The sequence below is a fragment of the Carassius gibelio genome, chromosome A1, assembly GCF_023724105.1.
Source record: "Carassius gibelio isolate Cgi1373 ecotype wild population from Czech Republic chromosome A1, carGib1.2-hapl.c, whole genome shotgun sequence".
In the NCBI taxonomy this organism is placed as follows: Eukaryota; Metazoa; Chordata; class Actinopteri; order Cypriniformes; family Cyprinidae; genus Carassius; species Carassius gibelio.
The window spans coordinates 18,849,001-18,871,230 of record NC_068371.1 but is presented as its reverse complement, the minus strand read 5'-3'; the positions used below and the strand labels follow the sequence as shown (position 1 = coordinate 18,871,230).

At 37.6% G+C, this 22,230-nt stretch overlaps 3 protein-coding genes and 1 long non-coding RNA gene across 6 annotated transcripts in view; 1 reads left to right on the top strand and 3 right to left on the bottom strand.

Moving 5' to 3' along the window:
* LOC128016387 (LON peptidase N-terminal domain and RING finger protein 2) overlaps positions 1-3,005 on the bottom strand; it is a 97,344-nt gene extending 94,339 nt beyond the window's left edge. The window contains exon 1 of one of the 3 annotated variants that reach the window (XM_052600890.1): positions 1,434-3,005. In XM_052600890.1, coding sequence (XP_052456850.1) covers positions 1,434-2,175 — 742 coding nt within the window. In that variant the 5' untranslated portion in view covers positions 2,176-3,005. The remainder of the gene's footprint in view (positions 1-1,433) is intronic. The other 2 variants (XM_052600968.1, XM_052601052.1) reach the window with 2 other exon arrangements.
* Positions 3,006-5,960: 2,955 nt separating this feature from the next.
* Positions 5,961-8,709, bottom strand: LOC128016652 (skin secretory protein xP2-like). The gene is made up of 2 exons (XM_052601362.1): positions 7,067-8,709; positions 5,961-6,967 (listed from the first exon to the last, which is right to left on the bottom strand). Exons 1-2 carry the CDS (start codon positions 8,193-8,195, stop codon positions 6,510-6,512), a joined length of 1,587 nt encoding a protein of 528 aa, XP_052457322.1. The 5' UTR covers positions 8,196-8,709; the 3' UTR covers positions 5,961-6,509.
* Positions 8,710-15,670: 6,961 nt separating this feature from the next.
* On the bottom strand, positions 15,671-16,725 carry LOC128017239 (uncharacterized). Its single transcript, XR_008184388.1, has 3 exons — positions 16,599-16,725; positions 16,400-16,521; positions 15,671-15,888 (listed from the first exon to the last, which is right to left on the bottom strand). It is a non-coding gene; the product is annotated as an uncharacterized LOC128017239 (long non-coding RNA).
* Positions 16,726-16,892: 167 nt separating this feature from the next.
* On the top strand, positions 16,893-22,218 carry LOC128016720 (BEN domain-containing protein 6-like). Its single transcript, XM_052601469.1, has 7 exons — positions 16,893-17,276; positions 17,791-17,942; positions 18,053-18,112; positions 18,217-18,325; positions 18,707-18,840; positions 20,345-20,549; positions 21,247-22,218. The coding sequence occupies exons 1-7, from the start codon at positions 17,063-17,065 to the stop codon at positions 21,321-21,323; spliced, it is 951 nt and encodes a 316-aa protein (XP_052457429.1). The 5' UTR covers positions 16,893-17,062; the 3' UTR covers positions 21,324-22,218.
* The last annotated feature ends 12 nt before the right edge of the window (positions 22,219-22,230 follow it).

Sequence of the window (22,230 nt, the reverse complement as noted above, 5' to 3'; positions counted from 1 at the left end):
TTATCAAGGATGTCTCATTTCAGAAAAATAACCATTACAAAATTTGACTATTATTCTTTGAAATTTAATAGCCTATGAAACTGAAGACAGCATATATTTTTCACACTTCAAATTATAAGCAGGGCCAATGCATTGATCTACTTTTGATAAGTCCAGATAAGACCTAAAACAAAAGTCTAACAGCCTCCTAAACAAAATTAAACAAAGTTCATTAAAGTTCATACAAAAGATCTGCATTAATTTAGTATTAATCATTATTGTGCCTAACTGTGTAGACAGAGAGCACTGCATGTTCAGAAGACTTTTGGGTTGGGTTAATAACATGTAACAAATCCAAAGACAATGGATGTTGTTTGTTAACAGCTGTGACTAAACATTGATGTACATATTCTCCATCAACCTAACAGCTCAATGAACCCCATTTGACCATACGCATGATTACTTCCTGGTTTTAGATAAGCCACCTCAGTTATTTCCATTCAACTGTTCGATGCAGTAAGGGGACCAAACTTTCCTCAGTTCCTCTACATAATACACTCACAATTTGGAGAAAAGTTTTGTTTGCCTGAGAGGACCAAACATCCACCCATTCGTTGCAGGAATGAAAAATGTGAATGTTAAATTTAAATTTACGCAAGGAAATCTTTTAAATCATGACACGAGTCAATGCTATGATTTTACAGTGGCAACTGATTGAATCATCTGACGAGCTGATGTCAAAATAGACCTGTGCATTAATTGATTCAGACTAAACAAAACTACAGAAGCAACACGTCTTTGTTGGATAAAACAATTTTGTTATTAAATTAAATAATAAGGGGTGGTGTTGGCGCAGTGGATAGGACACATGCCTCTGGTGTGAGAGACCCGGGTTCGAATCTACTGTGAGACACCAATGTGTCCCTGAGCAAGACACTTAACCCCTAGTTGCACCGGAGGCGTCCGACCTCTGGCATATATAGCTTTGGATAAAAGCGTCAGCTAAATGTAAATGAATAAATGTCAGCATTTAAATGTACAGTTATGTGTCTCGGTGCCTTCCTGGGATTACCAGACTCATTATGTGTTCTTTAATAACATGAAACTTTATGTTAATTCCGCTATCATTATTTATGAGGTTGCAATTATTTTGTTTCTCAGTTTCTGATAAGAATATGGAGAGGAGTCGCTTCCTATATATAGAACAATGAGCTTCACCGCAAGATTACGAGCTGGCTTATCTTTATCCGCAAGTTCTAAAAATAGCGCTCCGTGCATATGGTCAATTCAAACCTAATTCAACTGGTTTATGTGAATTGTATTGGTCACGTTGTTACAAAACAGTGTCATCACTTAGAATAAGAAGCACAGCGTCGCCCCCTGTGGCTGTTCTGTCAGTCTCGGAAAGTAGGTCAGTTCTTTATAAAAAGGCCGTGAATGTAACAGTATCTTACCTAGATCAATCGCCGTGTTTAACTTCAGTACTGCGTTGGTTAAGTCCATTTTTTTCCAAAGACATTCCCCTTCCGACCAGTATCGTCTCGCCCTGCTTTCCGAGTTGAACCATTTTCCAATCAAGCCACTGATAATGACATTTACTCTGAGTCCGTCCATAGTAAACTGCCTGGGTGAATTGTTGGTTTTTAAACTGCAGCTTCTGCACTCTTTTGCCAGGTCATCTTCCAGACAGCGCTTACAGAAAGTGTGTCCACACACCAAAGACATCGGCTCCATCAATAAGCTCTTGCAAAGGCGGCATGAAAACAAGTCTAAGTTCTGCTCTTCTTCCATCTCGTCACTCTCAAAAAAACTGCTATTTGAGGTAGAGCCCACGCTTATTGTCTTACTGTCACTCTGCTCTTTATTTGTATGGATCGTATGCGCTATAACTTCAACTAAAATTTGCAGTTCATCAGGTCTCAGTGCCTGGAGGTTTGCAGCGATGCAATACGAGTCCAGCGCATCGGATATGCGTCCCCCACGGGCTAGCGCGTCAGCTTTCCGCAGGCAGAGGCCACGGTCGGTGTGCTCGAGCTCGGCGAGCTGAGAAGTATAGATATCCGCGGCCAGATCAAAGTCTCCAGCCCGACAAGCTTCGTCCGCAACCCCGAGCATTTCCGCACACAATCCCGTTGCGGTCGGGCTGGAGAGGTCGTGCACATAATGTTCTGCGTTGTTTTGAATCCCTGCGTCCATTGTCTGCTACACCGCATAAAATGCAACGTGCAGGGCTCTAGTTTAAAGTTTTTTAAGAATACAGGTTACAAATAACCAATTATAGTCCTATTTTTAGTTCCTTCAAAATAAAGACACATTTAACGTAGCACGATCGGAATATTGGCAGAAATCTATAACAATGAGACCAAAGGCTAAATGTTTATATAACCTACACTATTCATTTCCCATTCACCACGGCTAGGCCCACCAAATCATCTAAATGACTTTACGGTACATTTCCCGGTAAAGCGAAAAAAAAATCCTGTCTAACCTCTGACAAAACAAGAGGCCCACATAACACATCTAACGTTAACGATATTATCATAACACATCTAACGAGGGCAATGTTTAAATGTCTTCAAAATATGAAATCACATAACGTTACGAGTCTCGAAACACGAAGCTGACGAGCGACCGTCGAAAAAAAGTCGATAGCTGATTTACACACATCTACTTCAGTGCTGATGATAAGTTTCTTGATCTCTGTCGAATGAAGCAGATTCATGACCGAGGCCCATTCGTTTTATGTAAGACTCAATGTCTCCGGCAGCGGTACTTTGCGTAACGTTAATCCTCCTGAACTCTCTTGCTTAGAGTACCCTTTAAAACGGTCCTTCTCCGGGGCACTTTTGTTCTGATGATTCTACAGGATGTCCATGTCTTATACGAGTTAGTAGAAACGGTAAATAATAATCGGTTGTTATAATAAAGTGGAGACGTTACCATTCTGCCCGCACTAACACGAGACGGGAGCGTGTAATACGGTCTGCCTGGCTCTCGTTCACGTAAGAAGCACATGACGTCAGGATTGAAGCCTCATTGGTGCAATAGCGTCTGTCTGAAGACTGCAAGAGAACCTTCACCATTGGTGTGTTATATAGCTCCCTTATATAATTACAAAACAGATGTGTAATTTAAAGGTATAGTTCACCCAAAAATGAAATTTATGTCATTAATGACTCACCCTCATGTGGTTCTAAACCCGTAAGACCTCCGTTCATGATCGGAACTCAGTTTATGATATTTTAGATTTAGTCATTCTGTTCCTCCATTGAAAGTGTGCGTATGGTATACTGTCCATGTTCAGAAAGATAATAAAAACATCCTGAAAGTAGTCCATGTGACATCAGAGGGACCAGTTAGAATTTGGTGAAGCATCGAAAATACATTTTGGTCCAAAAATAACAAAAACTACTACTTTATTCAGCATTGTCTTCTCTTCGGGGTCTGTTCCCTGCTGAAAAAAACAATAGAAACCATTACAGAATTTGTAATGGTTTTAATGGTTCTTATTGGAATTCTAATGGTTTTAATGGACACTGTAATGGTCTCTGTGGGTCTCTATTGGTAATTTGCTTTCTTCTATTGGTGGCGTGTATTGTCTATTGGATACCATTAAGGACCAATAGAACACCTTTAGAAACTTCTAGTGGTATCTACTGGACACCAGTAGAAACCATTATGACTCCAATAAATTTAGTGGTTTCTTTGGAAAACTGTAATGGTCTTAGTGGGTAGGCTACTGCTGAAAAAAAATGAACACACAAGCAATAGAAACTATTACAAAATTTGTAATGGTTTTAATGGTTATAATGGAAATTATGTTGGTTGTAATGGTCACAGTAATGGTCCCTGTGGGTCTCTATTGGTAAATTGCTTTCTTCTATTGGTGGTATGTATTGTCTTGGATTGCCACCATACGTCGTTTGGAAAGGTTATTTTTAATTCATTTTTTTTTTTTTTTTTTTTTAAATCAACTCGACTCGTCATGGCCTTCAAACTTGACTTGAAAAGTTGGTCTTTGTTTTGTCTGTCGGATTTGGTCCAAATTTAGCCCAAAAATAGATGTGAAATAACAGTGAAATTCTGCGTGACTTCCACGTGCTGTAATGTGCGCGCGCGCAGAACTGGATGACAATTGTGATTTTATCTTAATTTTTATCAATGTTTTATCAATCCATTGCCCGTATTTAATAAATAAGAAGCAAATATATAGCAGACAATGTAATAACCTTAGTGTAATTGACAGAATTACTATAAAATATTTTGCTACCTAAATGTTAAATATTTTTTGTGTAACGAAAATACTCATCGAAAATACATTTTGGTCCAAAAATAACAAAAACTACTACTTTATTCAGCATTGTCTTCTCTTCGGGGTCTGTTGTGATTTTATCTTAATTTTTATCAATGTTTTATCAATCCATTGCCCGTATTTAATAAATAAGAAGCAAATATATAGCAGACAATGTAATAACCTTAGTGTAATTGACAGAATTACTATAAAATATTTTGCTACCTAAATGTTAAATATTTTTTGTGTAACGCATGCATGCATGTCTATTTCCCTCATATTAAATATAAAACGCATGTGGACTGATATTTTTCCAATGTCTGGACTCCTTTATTAATGGAGTATATAAACAGATGTTTCAATATATTGGTATTAAATGCATTTTCTGAGAATTTATATTTCACGTTTTTACTGCAAATGTCGAAATACGTGCTTTTTCGTCCATCAGTGCTTGAGTCAGAATAAAATATCTCATAATAAAATACAAAATTGACTGATTTATGAATTTATATTGTCACGGGAGGAGCACAAGACAGACACAGTGGGCGTGGCGTCACCCTTACGAAAATTAACCATGGTTTTTTTTGTAGTAACTATGGTTTAACCATGGTTTTTTTGTAGTAACTATGGTTTTACTGCAAAAACCATAGTTAAACTATGGTTCATTTTGTAGGAACCATGGTTTTTTTGTAGTTACTATGGTTTTACTGCAAAAACCATAGTTAAACTATGGTTCATTTTGTAGTAACCATGGTTTTTTTTGTAGTTACTATGGTTTAACCATGGTTTTTGTAGTAAAACCATAGTAACTACAAAAAAACTACAAAATGAACCATGGTTTTTACAGAAAACCATGATGAACCATGGTTTTACCACAGCATTTGCAGAAGAACCAACAACGAAATGAAGAATGCTTTTACTACAGTATATATTAACTCGGGATTTAGCTTTTTCTTAGTTTTAATAGAATAATTATAATTAATCTTATTATAATAGTTTGTGAAAATGAAACAATCATTAAATTTGGCAAATGTGTTTTTTTGTAAGTTGTTACAACAAAAAACATTTATAAAACAGCTTTGAATAAGTTACATTTTATTAAGTTAAAAAAAAATTTAAACTAGCAATGCAAAATTACTTTTCACTGTATTTTTGATAAACTAAATGAAGACATTAAAAATCATACATATACATACATAGATATATATATATTGTGACAGGTCTACTAATGAGTTTGTCTAGTCATCTATCATTTATTTTTCATACACCCAAAATGTCATTACTATTTTTCATTAAATATAAAAATTTTTAGCCTACTGAATTCTCAGCACTTGACATGTTTTATATTTGAATGTAAACATGGCAAATAAAATTAGCAATTGCAAATTGTGAGTTTTGAATTTAATCTAAGTTTTCATAAAAGTAAATAAGTTTTCATAAAATTACTAAATTAAAAGGAAAAATATGGAATCCAGGGGTAACAAAAATAAATAAGAGCCAACAATATCTGAAAGTCATCTTTTTAGATAAGACGAAAATGCAGCCATATAAGATGCATGTTTTAAAATGAACAATCATGAATGAACTAAAAAAATTATACACATTGATGTTTAAACTTCCCTGAAAATATTTCTAAATCAACTTGCAGCATGTGTCAGGGTTTGGTAAGGGAGGAACTCAGGTGCAGACAGGGATTCTCAAACAAAGGGTTTATTACAAAAAGGGGAAAACAAAACCCACGAGGGGGAAAACACGGAGCAAGGTAAAGACTAAATAACTAAAACAGGACTGGACTGACAAGATAAACAAGGACTCTAAATACTAACTATAAACACTCACGGTAATACAAGGACTTCAGCGGGTACAGCACAATCTCACACACAATCACAATTGTAGGACACAGTTGAGGTACAATCACAATGACACTTCTTAGGGAACAAATCTCAATGAACCGACGCAAGACAGAGCACACTAGGAAAGCTAAATAGGGGGAACAATCAAGACACGACAGGTGGCACAGATGGGACAATCAAGACACGACTAGGTTAACAAGGGGGGCGGGGCAAGGGAACGAGACAACACAAGCACATGGCCCAAAGGCAAGGCCATGTGCTTGTACACAAAACACGGGTCTGTCATGATCCTGCCTCAAGACTAGGAAAAATCAAGGACACGAGGGCAGAATCATGACAGAACCCCTCCCTTAAGGAGCGGCTTCCAGACGCTCCTCAAGGGAACATCAAACACGGGACACGACTGACATGACAGACTGGGACACCGACACAAACCAACAAGACATGACAAATAATAACAAAGGCAGACATGAATACACGACGGCAGGGTTAGGGTGACAAATCAAAAAAAACAAACAGGGAAGGGGAGGAGGCGGGACCACAAAGTTCATGGGGGACAGACCAGGGTGAGTGGGTGGGGCAGGAGTTTTAGGAGGACAGGATGAAGGCTGACGACGGGGGGTACGGGCAGGTCTGGGTGGTGAGGGGCGGGGAGGGGTCTCGGGACAACTGACAGGGGACATGATAGGAGCAGACAAGGGACGCGGGGCAACACTTACGGGACGCGGGGCGAGACTTACGGGACGCGGGGAGACGACAGCTGGACACGGGGGGACAACATCTACTGGACACGGGACGACAACATCTACTGGACACGGGACATCTACGGGACACGGGGCAACATCTACTGGACACGGGGGGACAACAGGACACGGGACATCTACGGGACACGGGGCCACATCAACAGGATACATGACTTCATCAGCAGGACACGGGGCAACACTCACGGGACACGGGGAGACGACATCTACGGGACACGGGGAGACGACATCAGGACACTCGGGATTTCTGGGGACAGGGTCTGAGGACAAGACAGGACTGACGGGGACTTCTAGGATACGGACAAGACTAGACAAATAATCAGAAAAGGCTTTAGCCGCTAAGACAATTGGCATCTCCTTACGAGATGAGATACACTGAACTAAAGTCTTTGCTGCAGAGTCGGCCGCGGCACTCTCCTGCGCTCTCACGACTGCCGACTTGCATACTGCCCTCTTCTTTGCCGGCTCGGGCACGCCAGTGCTCACCGCTGCTGGCTCGGACACGCTCACCGCTGCTGGCTCGGGCACGCCAGCGCTCACCGCTGCTGGCACGGGCACGCCAGCTCTCTCCGCTGCTGGCACGGGCACGCCAGCGCTCACCGCTGCTGGCACGGGCACGCCAGCTCTCTCCGCTGCTGGCTCGGGCACGCTCACCGCTGCTGGGTCGGGCACGCCCACCGCTGCTGGCACGGGCACGCCAGCGCTCTCCGCTGCTGGCACGGGCACGCCAGCGCTCTCCGCTGCTGGCACGGGCACGCCAGCGCTCTCCGCTGCTGGCACGGGCACGCCAGCGCTCTCCGCTGCTGGCACGGGAGGAGACAGGGTCACAGGACCGGCAGGCCCCCTCTTCCTCCTCTTCCTCCTTGGGCGCGGTGCAGAGGCCACAGCTGGGTCAGAGGCGGGTTGGGGGAGTTTGGTCTCGGGCAGGGCAGTCTCGGACGCCGAAGACTCAGAAGTTGACTCCCATGAAAACCGTCTCCCTCGCTTGTTGGGGAGACTTAAGGTAGTGGGAGGTGCCTCAGGATCTTGGGAGGGACCTAACTGATCCCCCAGGGTTGCCACGGCCAGGACACGACCCTCCGGGATCGCCGGCAGCTGGGTAGGTGGGGGGGACCTCTGTGGCTCCTCCTGGGAGATGCTCTCCCACAGCCGGGCATAATTCCGAAGGATCCACTCCCCCTCGGGCGAGTATGGGAGGGTGACCCCCTTCCTGTCGGTGGGGGACGACATCCAACACTGTCGACGGAACTCCAACAATTGTTGGAGCTCGGGGGACCTCCTGCCTGCTGAGTTCCTTTTTGGTCGGTTCATTCTGTCAGGGTTTGGTAAGGGAGGAACTCAGGTGCAGACAGGGATTCTCAAACAAAGGGTTTATTACAAAAAGGGGAAAACAAAACCCACGAGGGGGAAAACACGGAGCAAGGTAAAGACTAAATAACTAAAACAGGACTGGCCTGACAAGATAAACAAGGACTCTAAATACTAACTATAAACACTCACGGTAATACAAGGACTTCAGCGGGTACAGCACAATCTCACACACAATCACAATTGTAGGACACAGTTGAGGTACAATCACAATGACACTTCTTAGGGAACAAATCTCAATGAACCGACGCAAGACAGAGCACACTAGGAAAGCTAAATAGGGGGAACAATCAAGACACGACAGGTGGCACAGATGGGACAATCAAGACACGACTAGGTTAACAAGGGGGGCGGGGCAAGGGAACGAGACAACACAAGCACATGGCCCAAAGGCAAGGCCATGTGCTTGTACACAAAACACGGGTCTGTCATGATCCTGCCTCAAGACTAGGAAAAATCAAGGACACGAGGGCAGAATCATGACAGCATGTCATTAATAAGACAAAAAAATGTAAGACCATTTTATTTAATCTCTTTATTACTTCTGGTTTATGACAGTCTTTCAACACTATACCAACATCCAAATTTAAGTGCCATTTCAACATATCTTTATATAATCCAGACATATAAAGCCAAGAAAATATTTAAAAAGCACATACACATTTCCTTACATCTTTTAACATGTGCATCTAATTGTCTTTTACCACTAGTATATAGGACTACTTGTGTTAATAACAGTACAGTAACAAATCATTGTATAAACAGATAATTGTGTAGTTTACAATGTTTAAAACACACACACATTTCTGTTGTACATGTGCATTAAATTTTCTCATGACAAGAGTGTTGAACTGCTGGACTGGTCTATTAAATAAATAAATAAATAATTGTATGGTTTACAATGTTTAATATTCATACATGTTCATCCAGCTAGTACATTGACATCTGATTTTCTTTTAACAATGAAGGACATCAGTCACATCCATACTTGCCATTAAACTGTGTATTGTCTTTTAGCATCACAAGCACTTACAACTGCATAAACTCTACTAGTGCGAATCTCATCAACATCAATCCACTGTAGTCCAGTCTCTTTTAAAACTTCCATCTACTTATAACATAGACATCTTATTGTATTTTATTTAACATTACTATATAGGACTACTTGTGTGTTTAATTATGGAGTACAATAGTTATGAATCATTGTGTAAACAGATTGTGTAGTTTACAAAGTTTAAAAAAGACATTTTCTCCTGACACAAGAGTGTTGAACTCATAGAACTAATCTGTTGAATAAAACTTAATTGTATGGTGTACAATGTAGCGTATAGATATTTAGATATAGATATTTGATCTAATAACACAAGTGGGTAAAGCTACCTATCTGTTCAGATGCTTGTAACAACACTAAACTAAGCTTTTAGTCTGTTTCGATTGTGTTTACAATTGGGATCACATACCGCTTTTCCCTAATCTTGATGAAAACACATTTGTTTTTTAGTGATGAAACCGGAACCGCAATTGTTTCGAGACTCTCCGTTACCTCGGTCACAAAATCAATACTAAAGTTTAATTGTCTGTCTGTGAATGGCGCTTTTGTTTGTTTTTTGAGAGGACGACCCAGAATTAAAGGCATTGATGCGCAGGAACAATCACTAAATCCACAGCCACAATGACCCCTCAGCAAAACTAAATGCTGAATACGCAAAAAGCTTCCATCCTGAAGCATCGCTGTAGAATTAATGCGCTTTCGCATTTTTGTGTACGTATCAGAAGTGTACAAAATGCCATCATGTAAAAATCTTTTGAAGAACTGTAATGGACGAAGTACGATAATGTGAAATGTTCGGTTAATAGCAGCAAGTTGGCTTGGTGACAGTGGTTGAAATTTTGGAGTGCCAAAGAGATGTAGATTGTTTAAAATGAGCAGGTTTTTTACCTGTCTCATTCCCGTAAGTCTCCTGCAGTAACGGAAAACAAGACTATTTTGCTCTGTTATTGTTTGTCTAAAGATGTAACGCCAAAGGAGAAATGTGCGGCAGATCTGTTCAGGAACACACTGGGTACCATGAAAATACATCATGAGATTATGATTATTACTTTCAAATGCAAATGCTGATATACACCACAATGGACCCCATAACTTGACAGTATCAGCTAAATGTGTTAGCTGATGAACATTAAAGCTGATGTGTTCTCTGCCATATAACGGTGCAACTTGTATCACAAATTTATGTAAAGCAAGATCAGCCTTTTGTATAGCTTGCCGTGAGATGTTATTCATAAGGAGCACATGCATAGCATAAACCAAAAGCAACCAGTGGTTTAGATACTGTGAGGGCAAGACACCTTGAAGAACAGCAAAGGAGTAGTAAAGCAGCCAATTCTTAAATTCCGAAGCTTTCCAAAATCTTATCTTGTCCAATGAAGAAGGAGTACGTGTGACTTCCTTGGGGGGCTTAAGTGACAGCAACCGACTACTAATGACTTGTTTTCTTGTTCCAATATACCATGGCTTGCAGTGATATGAGCTGTCAAACCACAGGGTCATAAACTGACGAACAACACCTAATAGGACAGCATGCATGTACTCTGGGACGAAACCAGTTATGATGTTAAAAAATGGCAGAAACAGAAGTGGGGATATTCCTTTTACTCCCCTCACAGGAGAGCCTTCTTGTGAGGCCTTGACTGCATCCTCTTCCCATTGTTGGGGTTGCCTTTTTTCTACAGGGGAATCATCATAAGGGTAGGTGTTCACAAAGCCATTTCCCTTTTCTACACGCTCACCAGGGTGAAGACACCAGTCACATCCATACTTGCCATTAAACTGTGTGCTGTCTTTTAGCATTGGTCTTGCAACCGCATCACAAGCACTTACAACTGCAAAGGCTCTACTAGTGCGAATCTCATCACCATCGGTCCACTGTAGTCCAGTCTCTTTTAAAACTTCCATCTCTTCAACAAATGGCTTTAAAAAGGTCTCAATGACTGGCTTTGACTTGCCAAACCATAGTGATGACAGCAGGATATGTTCTTTTCCCATAGCTGGTGGCAGCTCATTGATAGTTACTTGTATTGGCCAGAGGGAACACTGAGATGATTCAAATACGGGAATTCCATCACAATTCCACAGTAAAGTCAAATCCCACCGGCCAGTTGTTTTGTTCTGAATGTGCTCTCTCATGACGTCACCATCAAAAATGTCACGTATTGTGTCATCCCATTCCCATTCAGCTTTGTTTATTAGCTGTTGGGAGTTCTTTTCAGACTTTCAAGGACATCTTTCAATGAGGAAGACAATGGCAAATAGATCATGAATGATCCACTTTTAAGGTTAGAGGCAATGTCAAAAGGAAGATCACAATGAGGACATTTGGTGAGTACTGTTACTTCCTTACAAATGTATCCTTTGCACGACTCACAATAAAAGTGAATTTCAAATTGATTTGTAATGGATAGAAAGTACTTAAAAATAGGTATTTTGTGGCTGGCAGAATACTTGGAAACAAGATGTGCAGTAGTGACAGGAAATCTTTCAGACCCTCTTCACTTATTTTATGACGCAGGACAAATGTGAGAATCATTAAAATAGTCTCTGCCTTTGTGACATCACTTCCTGGATATATAGGTTCATCTCCATCATCCAAGTGCAAGGGATCCTAAAAAAAAGTTAAGTATTACCATGATTAAATTGTTTTAAGCCATGTGTGCAAACTTTCATGATTTTGGATGGAACAACCTTACAAAAAGAACTTAAACTGCAATAGGGTCATTTCATGTCAAATCAACCAAATTTGAGAAACTTCCCCAGTTTAACAGTATTCTTATCGGTTATTTTTGTTATTTTATTTAAAGAAATAATTAAGAACATTAACATGGCTTTATATTTTGAAAATAAATATCTACAGCAAAAGAAACAGTAATGTTTTAACATTATTTGGCATTTTTTGTGTTTTATATAGACTACATAAGATAAGACACAATAAGCAAACAACAAAAACAAAAATAAAATAAATATACAATAAAACAAAGATAGAAATTAAATAAACAGTGCTTTAATTTAAGGAAGGTCTACATGCTGTTCAGTTAAGTAATATGACCTACAAAAGAAATTAATAAAGTTATCGGTAACACTTTACAATAAGGTTCATTTATTAAACATTAATTAATACATTTACTAATATGAACTAATCATGACCATGACATATAACACATAACATTTGTTACTGCATTTGTTAATATTTAATGTTAGTTAATAGAAATACAGCCGTTCATTGTTAGTTCATGTTAGTTCACAGTGCATTAACTAACGTTAACAAGGTTTTAATAAAGTTCATATTTAATCAATTATTAGTATTAGTCAATGTTGAAATTAACATTAACAAAGATTAATAAATGCTGTATAAGTGCAGTTCATGATTAGTTCATGTTAACTAATGTAGTTAACTAATCCTAACTAATGAACCTTATTGTAAAGTGTTACCAAGTTATCAAATGTAAAATAACACTTCATAGTTTATTATAGATAGATTAATGCTTATTAAAGCTAAAGTTATTCATTCAAGAGCTTGAGTGATTTTCTCTTTGCCTTTAGTTGTTTGATTCACATTAATGGCTTAATCATCAGCAGGTTTGTTAGATGCTATCACTTTAAGACGGAATGCAGATCTAATAATACACATATTTTCTCCAAACTATTAACTACCATTTAAGACATAAACTGTGTTTATATTTTGTGTGTATTTGATTGTTTAGACGCGCACACGAAACCCAAAATACAGTTTGCTTAGTTGCGGTCCGTTTCCGAGTGTGCACGCCTTGGGAACGGGGGCAACGTCTCTTGCACAGATTATGCTTTTAATAGCTCTTTTTATTATCAAACACGTCCTGCAATTTAGCAACAGCAGAGACTGCATTTTACAAAAATCACAGATTGTGCTGATTCCGACGTTAAATTTGGGTTTAGGGAGAAATGACAGCGTGCGATCACTGCAATGTGAAGGGAAGGAAGATGCACTAAACTGAATGCGGCTAGTTTTTAATAGTTTTACCTCAAATATCTTCTTATTATAATCCTAGGAAGCCGAAATCGAAAATAAAATTTGATTAATATCACAGGGCTAAAGTGTAACCAGTCGTTTGAATGTTTAGTTATCTCCATCATTGTCACTGTTAACAGAGACTTTCGCGCGAACGTTAGTTCCACCTATTTTCAGGGTTTCTGCAGGTATCTTCAAATCCAATTTAATGCTTTTTAATGTTATTTTTAACATTCTTAATGCCATACATGACCCATGACTAACCACAGATTTTATATATATACACACACATATATACACAATACTTTTTTTTTTTTAATACCCATGTCCCAAATTCTGATTTGCAACCATTCAGTTTGACGATGATGCAATGATGAAACTATATCACTCTGAACTGAATTAGAAATGGCTCTGGAGACTTTAGATTATCAATAGCCAAATGCTGCTCAAATGTTGCTCGATTTTCCTACGGTATCTACACTTGTAGTGACTACAGCAGCAGCTGTTGTCATAGTTGTAGAAGTTGTTGAAGCTTATATTGTATATATATTGTATATATTGATAATATACATTTTTCTTCAATACTATCCAGGGCTCCAGACTAACTTTTTTTTTTTTACTAGGAACACTGTAGCCCCTTACTGAACATTTTTAGGAGCACAAGCAGAAAATTTAGAGGCACACCTTAAATCAATCTGCAACGCAGTTTTTCACATTTCCCCCCATTTTTACTGTATTACAAACAAATGCCTTTTACAGACATTACAATGTGCAGTTTTATTTTTAAGTTCACAGGCTCCAGACTAACATTTGAGGGCAGCAGCACCAGAGCCTAGGGCTGGGTGATATATCTGACGATATGATCATGCGCATCTAGTCAGTAAATCTGGTTCCCTGATTACCGCTAAATCGCCATCACCAGATTAACTGACTAGATGCACATGATCATATCGTCAGATATATCACCCAGCCCTACCAGAGCCACTCAGATCTACAGACAGTATTTGGTAGCACTGGGGGGCTGAAGATAAAGCAATGAGCTTGAGTTGAGCTGTAGATCAAATTAACTTTATTATCATTCATAATGTCTTAATATTAATTCAAATCAAAACGAGTGAAAATGTAAATAAGGGAGTGGAAATAGCTAATGAATGCTCCTTTGCAGCCACTGTTACGATTGTAATTTAATGTTATTTTTAAATAAGTGTGAGTTTTCACAGTTTTTTGCCAGGGACCCCTCTGGTTGAGTTGACACGGAATGATCCAACACTTACTAGATAATGACTACAAAATAAACACTTTACTAATTTCAAATTCAAACAAACCTTAGGTGCAGTCTGAGAATTTACATCACTGCTCCACTCAGCATTTTGTGGGTCATCCACTTCCTACAATAGAAAACAACAAAACATTGCATTTTTTATTTTTAACTGCTACAGAATTGTATTCACGCTCACGGCTGTTTCACATCGCAAGCGTGAACGGCGCGTCAGCTTCACGTCAGCATAACTACATCGTCACTGCAGCTGCAGACGCAGCTGCTTTTTTACAAAACTAGAAATTTGTTTTTAGAAGCTGGTCATTTATAAACTTGATAGTCTTGAAAGTTGAAAAAATAACTAACTAAATTAACTAAATAGAGCAAGCTCTTGTAAACTTGATAATCTTTTTGTAATATCCTTTTGTGTTCCATTGATGATAAAAATGAACAATATGAGGTTGAATAATAGATATTTAATTTCTGGGTAAACACTTCATTCTACACACCTCAGATTCCTCATCTGAACTGTTAGTCCTCTCATGGTCAAAATAATTATTGCTTTCCTGTAAAACACAACACAGAAGTCAATAAGTCAATAACACGCAGAAAACGTGAGACGAAAATTTAAGTGAAGTGTGCAATGTCTGTACCACAAGTATGACATAATATGTAATTGCAAAAGCAAAAGTTTTATCAGTCAGACTTTCTAAAATATTCTAAAATAGTTTCTAAAATCAGATAGAAATACCAATTGTCGCTGTATGTCCTGCAGAGATTAGCTTGAATCCTAATCAAACATTATAATAAACTAAAGAGTAATATATAACTATTTTAGCTTACCTCTGGTTCAGCTTCTGGATATTCATTCACATCTTCAATCTCTGCTGAATCTGTGTATTGCTACACATCACATTACAAATTTATTCACATTAGTTATTATTTGGCTGAGATTTTAGGACCTTTTATTTTAGACAAAAATACTCTGTGACACTTAAATCCAATAACATTTAATACTGACCTCATGTTCAGTTTCTGGAAGTACCTCCAAATTTTCTGAATTGGCTGGTTCCTAAAAAATATTGTATTACAGAAGTATTTATCTATCATGCCATTGCTTGTAAAAATGATTCAAAGACCACATACTTGACTCTTTAAAATGTACATTATAACTAACGATTAACAGGTGTTTCTGTTTATTTGCCTTAAAAGTAAATTTTACTAAAATCAAAATTACTTTTTTTAGTTTAGTAACTTCTTATATAAATTAAATCACACAAACCTGAGATTCCATTTCAGAACATATGTCGCCATGTATTGTTTGGGCATCTTTTGCCTAAATGTTTTAAGATATAAACTGATAAGTGTTTGTCCACCATCACATTGTAAAACAAGACAACTGATACTTGTGCACTGATGAAAAAAAAAATTAAAAGCTTAAGTTAGCATGAAACTGAAGTTGCGACTGACTTCATGTGGTGCTTGATGTCTAGCTGCCTCTCTCTGGACATAACAGTTACTGGGTGAAGCTTAATTATGTTTATGGACAGGGTTTGGGAGACTTTACAAGCTCCACTCATTACATACATAAATTGGCTGTTTGATTGGATTGTGAAAACTATTTTCATATGGAAAATAGTTTCACAAAAATAAACAAACAGATAAATTGTTTACAGTAACATTTAAAAAATGATATGATCAATTTAGATTTTTTTGCTGACTCAAGAATATAGCTCATGAAATCAACCACAAAACATTTTTATTGATTCATACACATTGTATTTTAACAACTGATGATTTCCGTGGATATCAATGTAACCTAATGCCTCTCTACATGAATTATTTACCTGCAACCTGCGCCTTTTGGTAGTTGCAGGCATCTCGGCCTCCACGTCCAAAAGATACTTCTTGTATGGGCCTCGCTGCGCCATTATCAGGTCGATTTGATTCAACAACTGTTTAACATTTTCTAAACAAATATGTAACGTTAAAGAAAGATTAGGCACAGACGTATCGCTGCTAAACGGAAAAAAGACTGTAACTCACCTTCATGTCGTCCACCCCCGTACTGGTTGGATTATGTTAGCTTGCTGATTTATGTCAACAAGACCTTGTTCCACTGCAAAGTTCCGATTAAAAAAAAAAAAAAAGTAAATTAAAACTAAGTGATGAGTAACAACGTTACCCGTCAATAGACGTTTTGTATGAAAATAATCAGTATATAATAATGTACTGATTAATTAATATACTAATATACTATAATAATTAGAAAAATCAGTAGACAAGAGCTTGATAGCAGCCAGTACCGGGCTCACAGTTCACATTTCAAAACGAAAAGGGCGCGAAATACGTGTATACATACCACTTACTGGCGTGTATGCGATTGCGTACTCGCGTGATGTCGCGTGCGTCAGCTCAGAAGTAAACGGACGGTTACAGTACAGTTTAAATTGTGGTTCCAGTTCCAGCTTGCTTAAGCTTAGCCTTTATTCAGATTAATTTGTGGGAAAATGGATGTGCCGAATTTCCACTGCCTTTTTTCATTTTTTGAAGAGGACTCGTTTGCTGTAGGGGACCTCAAGTGGGTAAACCTGAGTGGTTGTGGAGTGTCTAGAGACAAATTGAACCCAAAACATTGGAAAAAAGATACCGTGATAACGGTGAGATGGCCTGACAAAAAGGGCCAGTATCAGCTCTACCCTGCGAAAATTCTTAAAATGTCAGGTAAGTTAAGTTTTTGGACCGCAGTGAAAATCCTTTTAAAATGTTTATTTTTCTCGCTGTCACTGTTCCCAACTAATAAGTTAGTCGTTGCTAACATCTCAGGACGGTCGACGTTATTCACTCACATTTTCATTTTTTTTTTTGTCATACAACAATAAGAGTGTAAGTAACGTTACATAATTTCATACTGTAGTTATGTTTTTATTTGCGTAAAAAACGGTGCTTTTGCAAAATAAAAATAAAACTTTCGCCCTGAGGCGTCAAACATGGACCTAAACTAAGCGAGTGACGTCACACAGGCACGATATATATATATCTAATAGCGTGAAAAGCTTTTAAGTGGATAAATTCAAATAAAAAATATTTAACTTTTTTTGGTGTTTTTATGCAATCAAACAAACTGTGCAGTTTTATCAAGCCCACAGATTCTGCTCTACTGTCAAATGCTTAAAAAATTAAACCGCTTTTAGGAGAGGTTTCAATGTAATTTTGCACAAATTTATTTTCCAAACAGCTGATAAGCACAGTCTGATCAAATTAAGAGATCAGCTTATAAAGGGCTATGAAAGCGAAGAGGACTGTGGTCGTGGAAAAAGGAAGAGAAAAGCTCTTTGCATCTCTTCTGATGATGAAGAGCCTGCGGAGAAGGACATAATTAAGAAAAAGGTATGTAGCATGTGTTTAAAATAGTATCCAATTAAATTTATATAATTTAACCTGTAATATTGTAACTCTGCTAAGAAAAATTATATACTGTGATCTTCTACACTTTTAAGCCTGAAAAGAGGCCTAGTCTCTTATCAAAACTGCTGGAAAAGCGCAAGGAGCAGTTAATTGTAAGTGAATGCATCATGATTTAGTGCATGATTATAGATATTGTTAGCTGTAAATGGGTACATACATTGCAACAGTTTGTACTACCAATATTATATGTGTATAGGGCAGTACAGCTGTACAGGAATGCACAAATTGCTGTGCCTTGAAAGAAAAAATAAAGCAGCTGGAAGAAGACAACAGAAGAGTAGTTCTTCACTTGGACACCATAAATGGTAAACAACATTTCAGGCCTTCTTTGTAGTCTATGTACAGATAGTGCATTGTTATAATTGATAGAGATTTATAGGGGCTCTTTACATCTGGCCACTTCATGCGTTTAATCTATTCGATCATGAAAAGATCAGGTGTAAATGCTCTCCATAATGCATTCGAGGCAGATTTAATTCCAATCGCTCAAACCACTTCAGGAGGGGGTCTGGGCCACTTTCCAGACAAAACTGGTGTAAATGCATCTGGTTTATGAAACCACATATTGTGAAAACCACATATACACAATTGTATTCCTCCCAACAATGCTAAAAAATAAATGTGTAAGAGCGTGTTATAAGCTATATGTCATGTAATAAAGCACAATTTATGAATCCCTGTTTCAGAGTTGAAGAGCATGGTGTGTGCGCTGAAAGGGGACTTAGAAGAAAGAAGTGCCCCTTCAAAGCATCAAAAACCAGCCATATTTGCACATCCACACTCATCGCAAGACAACCAGGTGGAACCCCTTGAGGATGATGTAAGTTTAGTTGTTGTTTTTAAGCACAATTGGTTGATAAAATAAAATTGTAAAAGCTGAGTACATTTCTTACTATTTTGTCATAAGGATTCAAATATTTTGACATAAATAGAATCTTTTATTAACTAAAAACGTGGGCAGGTACTCTTTAACCTGTTAGCCTGCACCAGAACGACCTCGTCCTCAAAGCCTCTCCACTTGCACGTGTCAGTGATTATGAATAGATTAAATGAAAAAAATGTAATCTTGACAAACTATGTATCATTATAAAGATCTAAGCCCCAAGCATTGACGACAGATCGCTGTTTTTCAATGGAAAGCTTATAAAGACTGTATTTGCTACATTTGTGTAAGCAGTACACATAAAAAAAAATAAGCAATGAAAACGCTGTACATACCAGATCCGTCGTAATAACGAGTCATAAACACATCCACAGCTGTAAATCCCGGTTTAGTTAGGAAGGTAAGGGTCCACTGAATGACATCTCATGAAGCACGTTTAGTCCAACAAAGCAATAACGTTGTTATATGGATCATAATTCCTTTGTTTACATTTCATTTCTTCAGCGACAGAATTGTTTGTGTCCGTTATGGAATAACTCACGGCCGGAAACTGCATCTTGGTAGTAAAAACATGGCATGGTTTTGCAGCGTACAGTGTCACAAACAGAATGAGGCAATCCACCAGAAAAAAGAATGAATGAAAAATAGGCGGAAGATAGTTTATTTGAATTTGGCGCTTTCTCCTGTGGGCTCGTGACGCGCTCTGACGCACCTGTCAGCTGATGGAGGCGGAACTTACAGCGATCGACTTTTCTTTGTTTCTTTTATTTTTCAACAGTTTTTATATATGTGAGAGTGTGTTTTATGTTGAATGTGAATGTATATGCAAAAAGTTAGTCTAGATCTCTGCTTTTTACAACCCACTGCTTCACAATTAATATAGAGACGGTATGACTAATTCACACACGCAATCACTGGTACTGGTACTGGGCTAATTTATCTTTATCTGATCCTTATTTATCTCTTACACTGAGATCTGTAAGAAATGTTACGAACATAGATAAGATAACTGCTGATAGTGAGCTATGATGTCAGATCGCTCTCTCAACAGGAAAAAATATCCCACCTTTAATAGTCAATCATATTTACAGTACAAACCTTGTCAGTGAACTATGAGGGCAAAAAAAACAAAACAGAAACAAAATAATTGTTCATTAATCGTAAATCGAGGTAAAATATTCAATTAATCGAGGTTTCAATCATCCAGCCCTACTTTGCATTAACTAATGTTAACGAATACAACTTGATTTTGATAATATATAAGTTAATGTTGAAATTAACATTAACGAAGATTAGTAAATGCTGTAGAAGTATTATTAATTTTTAGTTCATGTTAACAATAGTAGTTAACTAATGTTAACTAATGAAACCTTATTGTAAAGTGTTACCATTTTTTTAAATGCCATTTTGGGTGTTCTACTATTATTTTATTATGTTTTAGGTGACCATTGCTGATGGCGTTACAGTTAACAAAATACAGCTTATGCGATGCAACCATCAGAGACCTTCAAAACTTGTGTGTGATCTGCTTGGGGTGATGTTCACAATGGAGGAGCTGTCAACACACTCCTTAACTGGATTAAAGGGAGGTGCATCAGAGAGTGTGAAACCTTCCTTGAATAAGAAGCATGTCAATGCCATTTTTGGTATGATACTTCATACATTATTTTTTATTCATTATATTGTGTACAGTTGTGTTAATTGTCACTAAATATCTCTCATAATAGTTTTTAATTAATTTTTAGAGTACACTTTAAAGAAGTTTCCTTCTTCAAATATTAACGAGCTAAGAGTGGCAGCAAGAAATAAATTAAACAATGCAAGCAAGCTGTTCAAGAAAGGGTAGGTTAAGACAGCAATTTTTGATCTTGGGCAAGTGATAGAATATTTGCCTTCCTATGACTTGAGTTTGAGCTGGTTCTAGCTGTTTGTCTGAGCAATGGAAGACGAGGGTATAATTTCAAATCGCAAATATGTGTAGAAGAAAAAAACATATCTCAATGTCAGATTTTTCCAAGATATAAAGCAAAATTTGCCTGTGAATGCTTTATATAAATACAATATAGTTAGGTCAAAATCCCGGTGATCACTCATATCAATGTTATATATTTCGTTATATCGTCCAGCCATAAAACTAACACCTAGTTTTTTTGTCAGTTCTCTTTTAAAAACATCCAATTATGCTTAATAAACCAATAACGCACACCGGAGTAAGGTCGACTTTTTAGTTTTGTGTCTCTTACTACAATTTCGTGCAGTATGTAAATGCATTAACCTGAGTTAAAAAAATAGTTTTGTGACTTCTGCTTTATGCTGATGTATTGTGTGTTTGTGTATTTACAGATCTCACCAAATTCTGGATGAGGAGTAAAGGAAGGATGTTGGATACAATTTCTGACTTTTCTATAAATCTATTTTAAAATACATTGTTTTATTAGTTATCTCTTTAGTGCATTAAATGTTATTACTTTGGACCCCAGTAAAAGAAATTTGTTAAATGTGTTCAATCAGATGGGAAAAGGTAATAATAATACAACTGCCAAATCTTTTACTGTATGTCCTTATAGGTTTATTAGTCAATTTGGGTTCATTTTCTGCCTTTTGATTTTATTGCTTTGTATCTGACAAATTATATGAATCAGAAATCATTAAATAACGTGACAAGACTAAAATACAGTAAGAATACACTTCCAAATAAAAAAATAAAACAAAAATTTTCTGGACCAAAATTAAAAAAAAGTGTCAGTTAAGTTTTCAATCACATTTTCATCTTCAAACTGTCTTTTCAACTTGTGGCTGCTTGTTCAAATATAAATTCTAACTATTGCCTTAAAATAACATTAATGAATATATATGGTACATAATGAATTGTTTTGTTTTTTAAAACCTTTTTTCCAGCCAACTATACCCCCATGAAAAAAAAAAAGGACCTGAAGATGTGTTCTAGTTCAAATGCATTTGTGATAAGTAAATTTGTACAAAAAAATAAATAAATACTTTTGTCAAACTAGTTTTAGTTTTACTTCCCAAATAAAATATGGATGAACATCTATATATGAAGTATTTGACTATGATCCCATGTCACACTTGATCTGCACTAAGCCAAATCGCAATGTTGATATGCTTTTCTTCGGAAGTCACGTTTAATCTCGTCTCACTGAAAATGTTACTACATTCGACAGGTGTGGAAAAATGGCTTGAGAAAAACGAGTTCTTGTGGTTGGAGATTTCTTTGTTACCCACCATTTTCTTCCGTGTGTAATGCATCTCACATTCACAGAACTTTGTTTTGGAAGCAGACTCAGGAAAGGAAGAGGGAAGTTAACA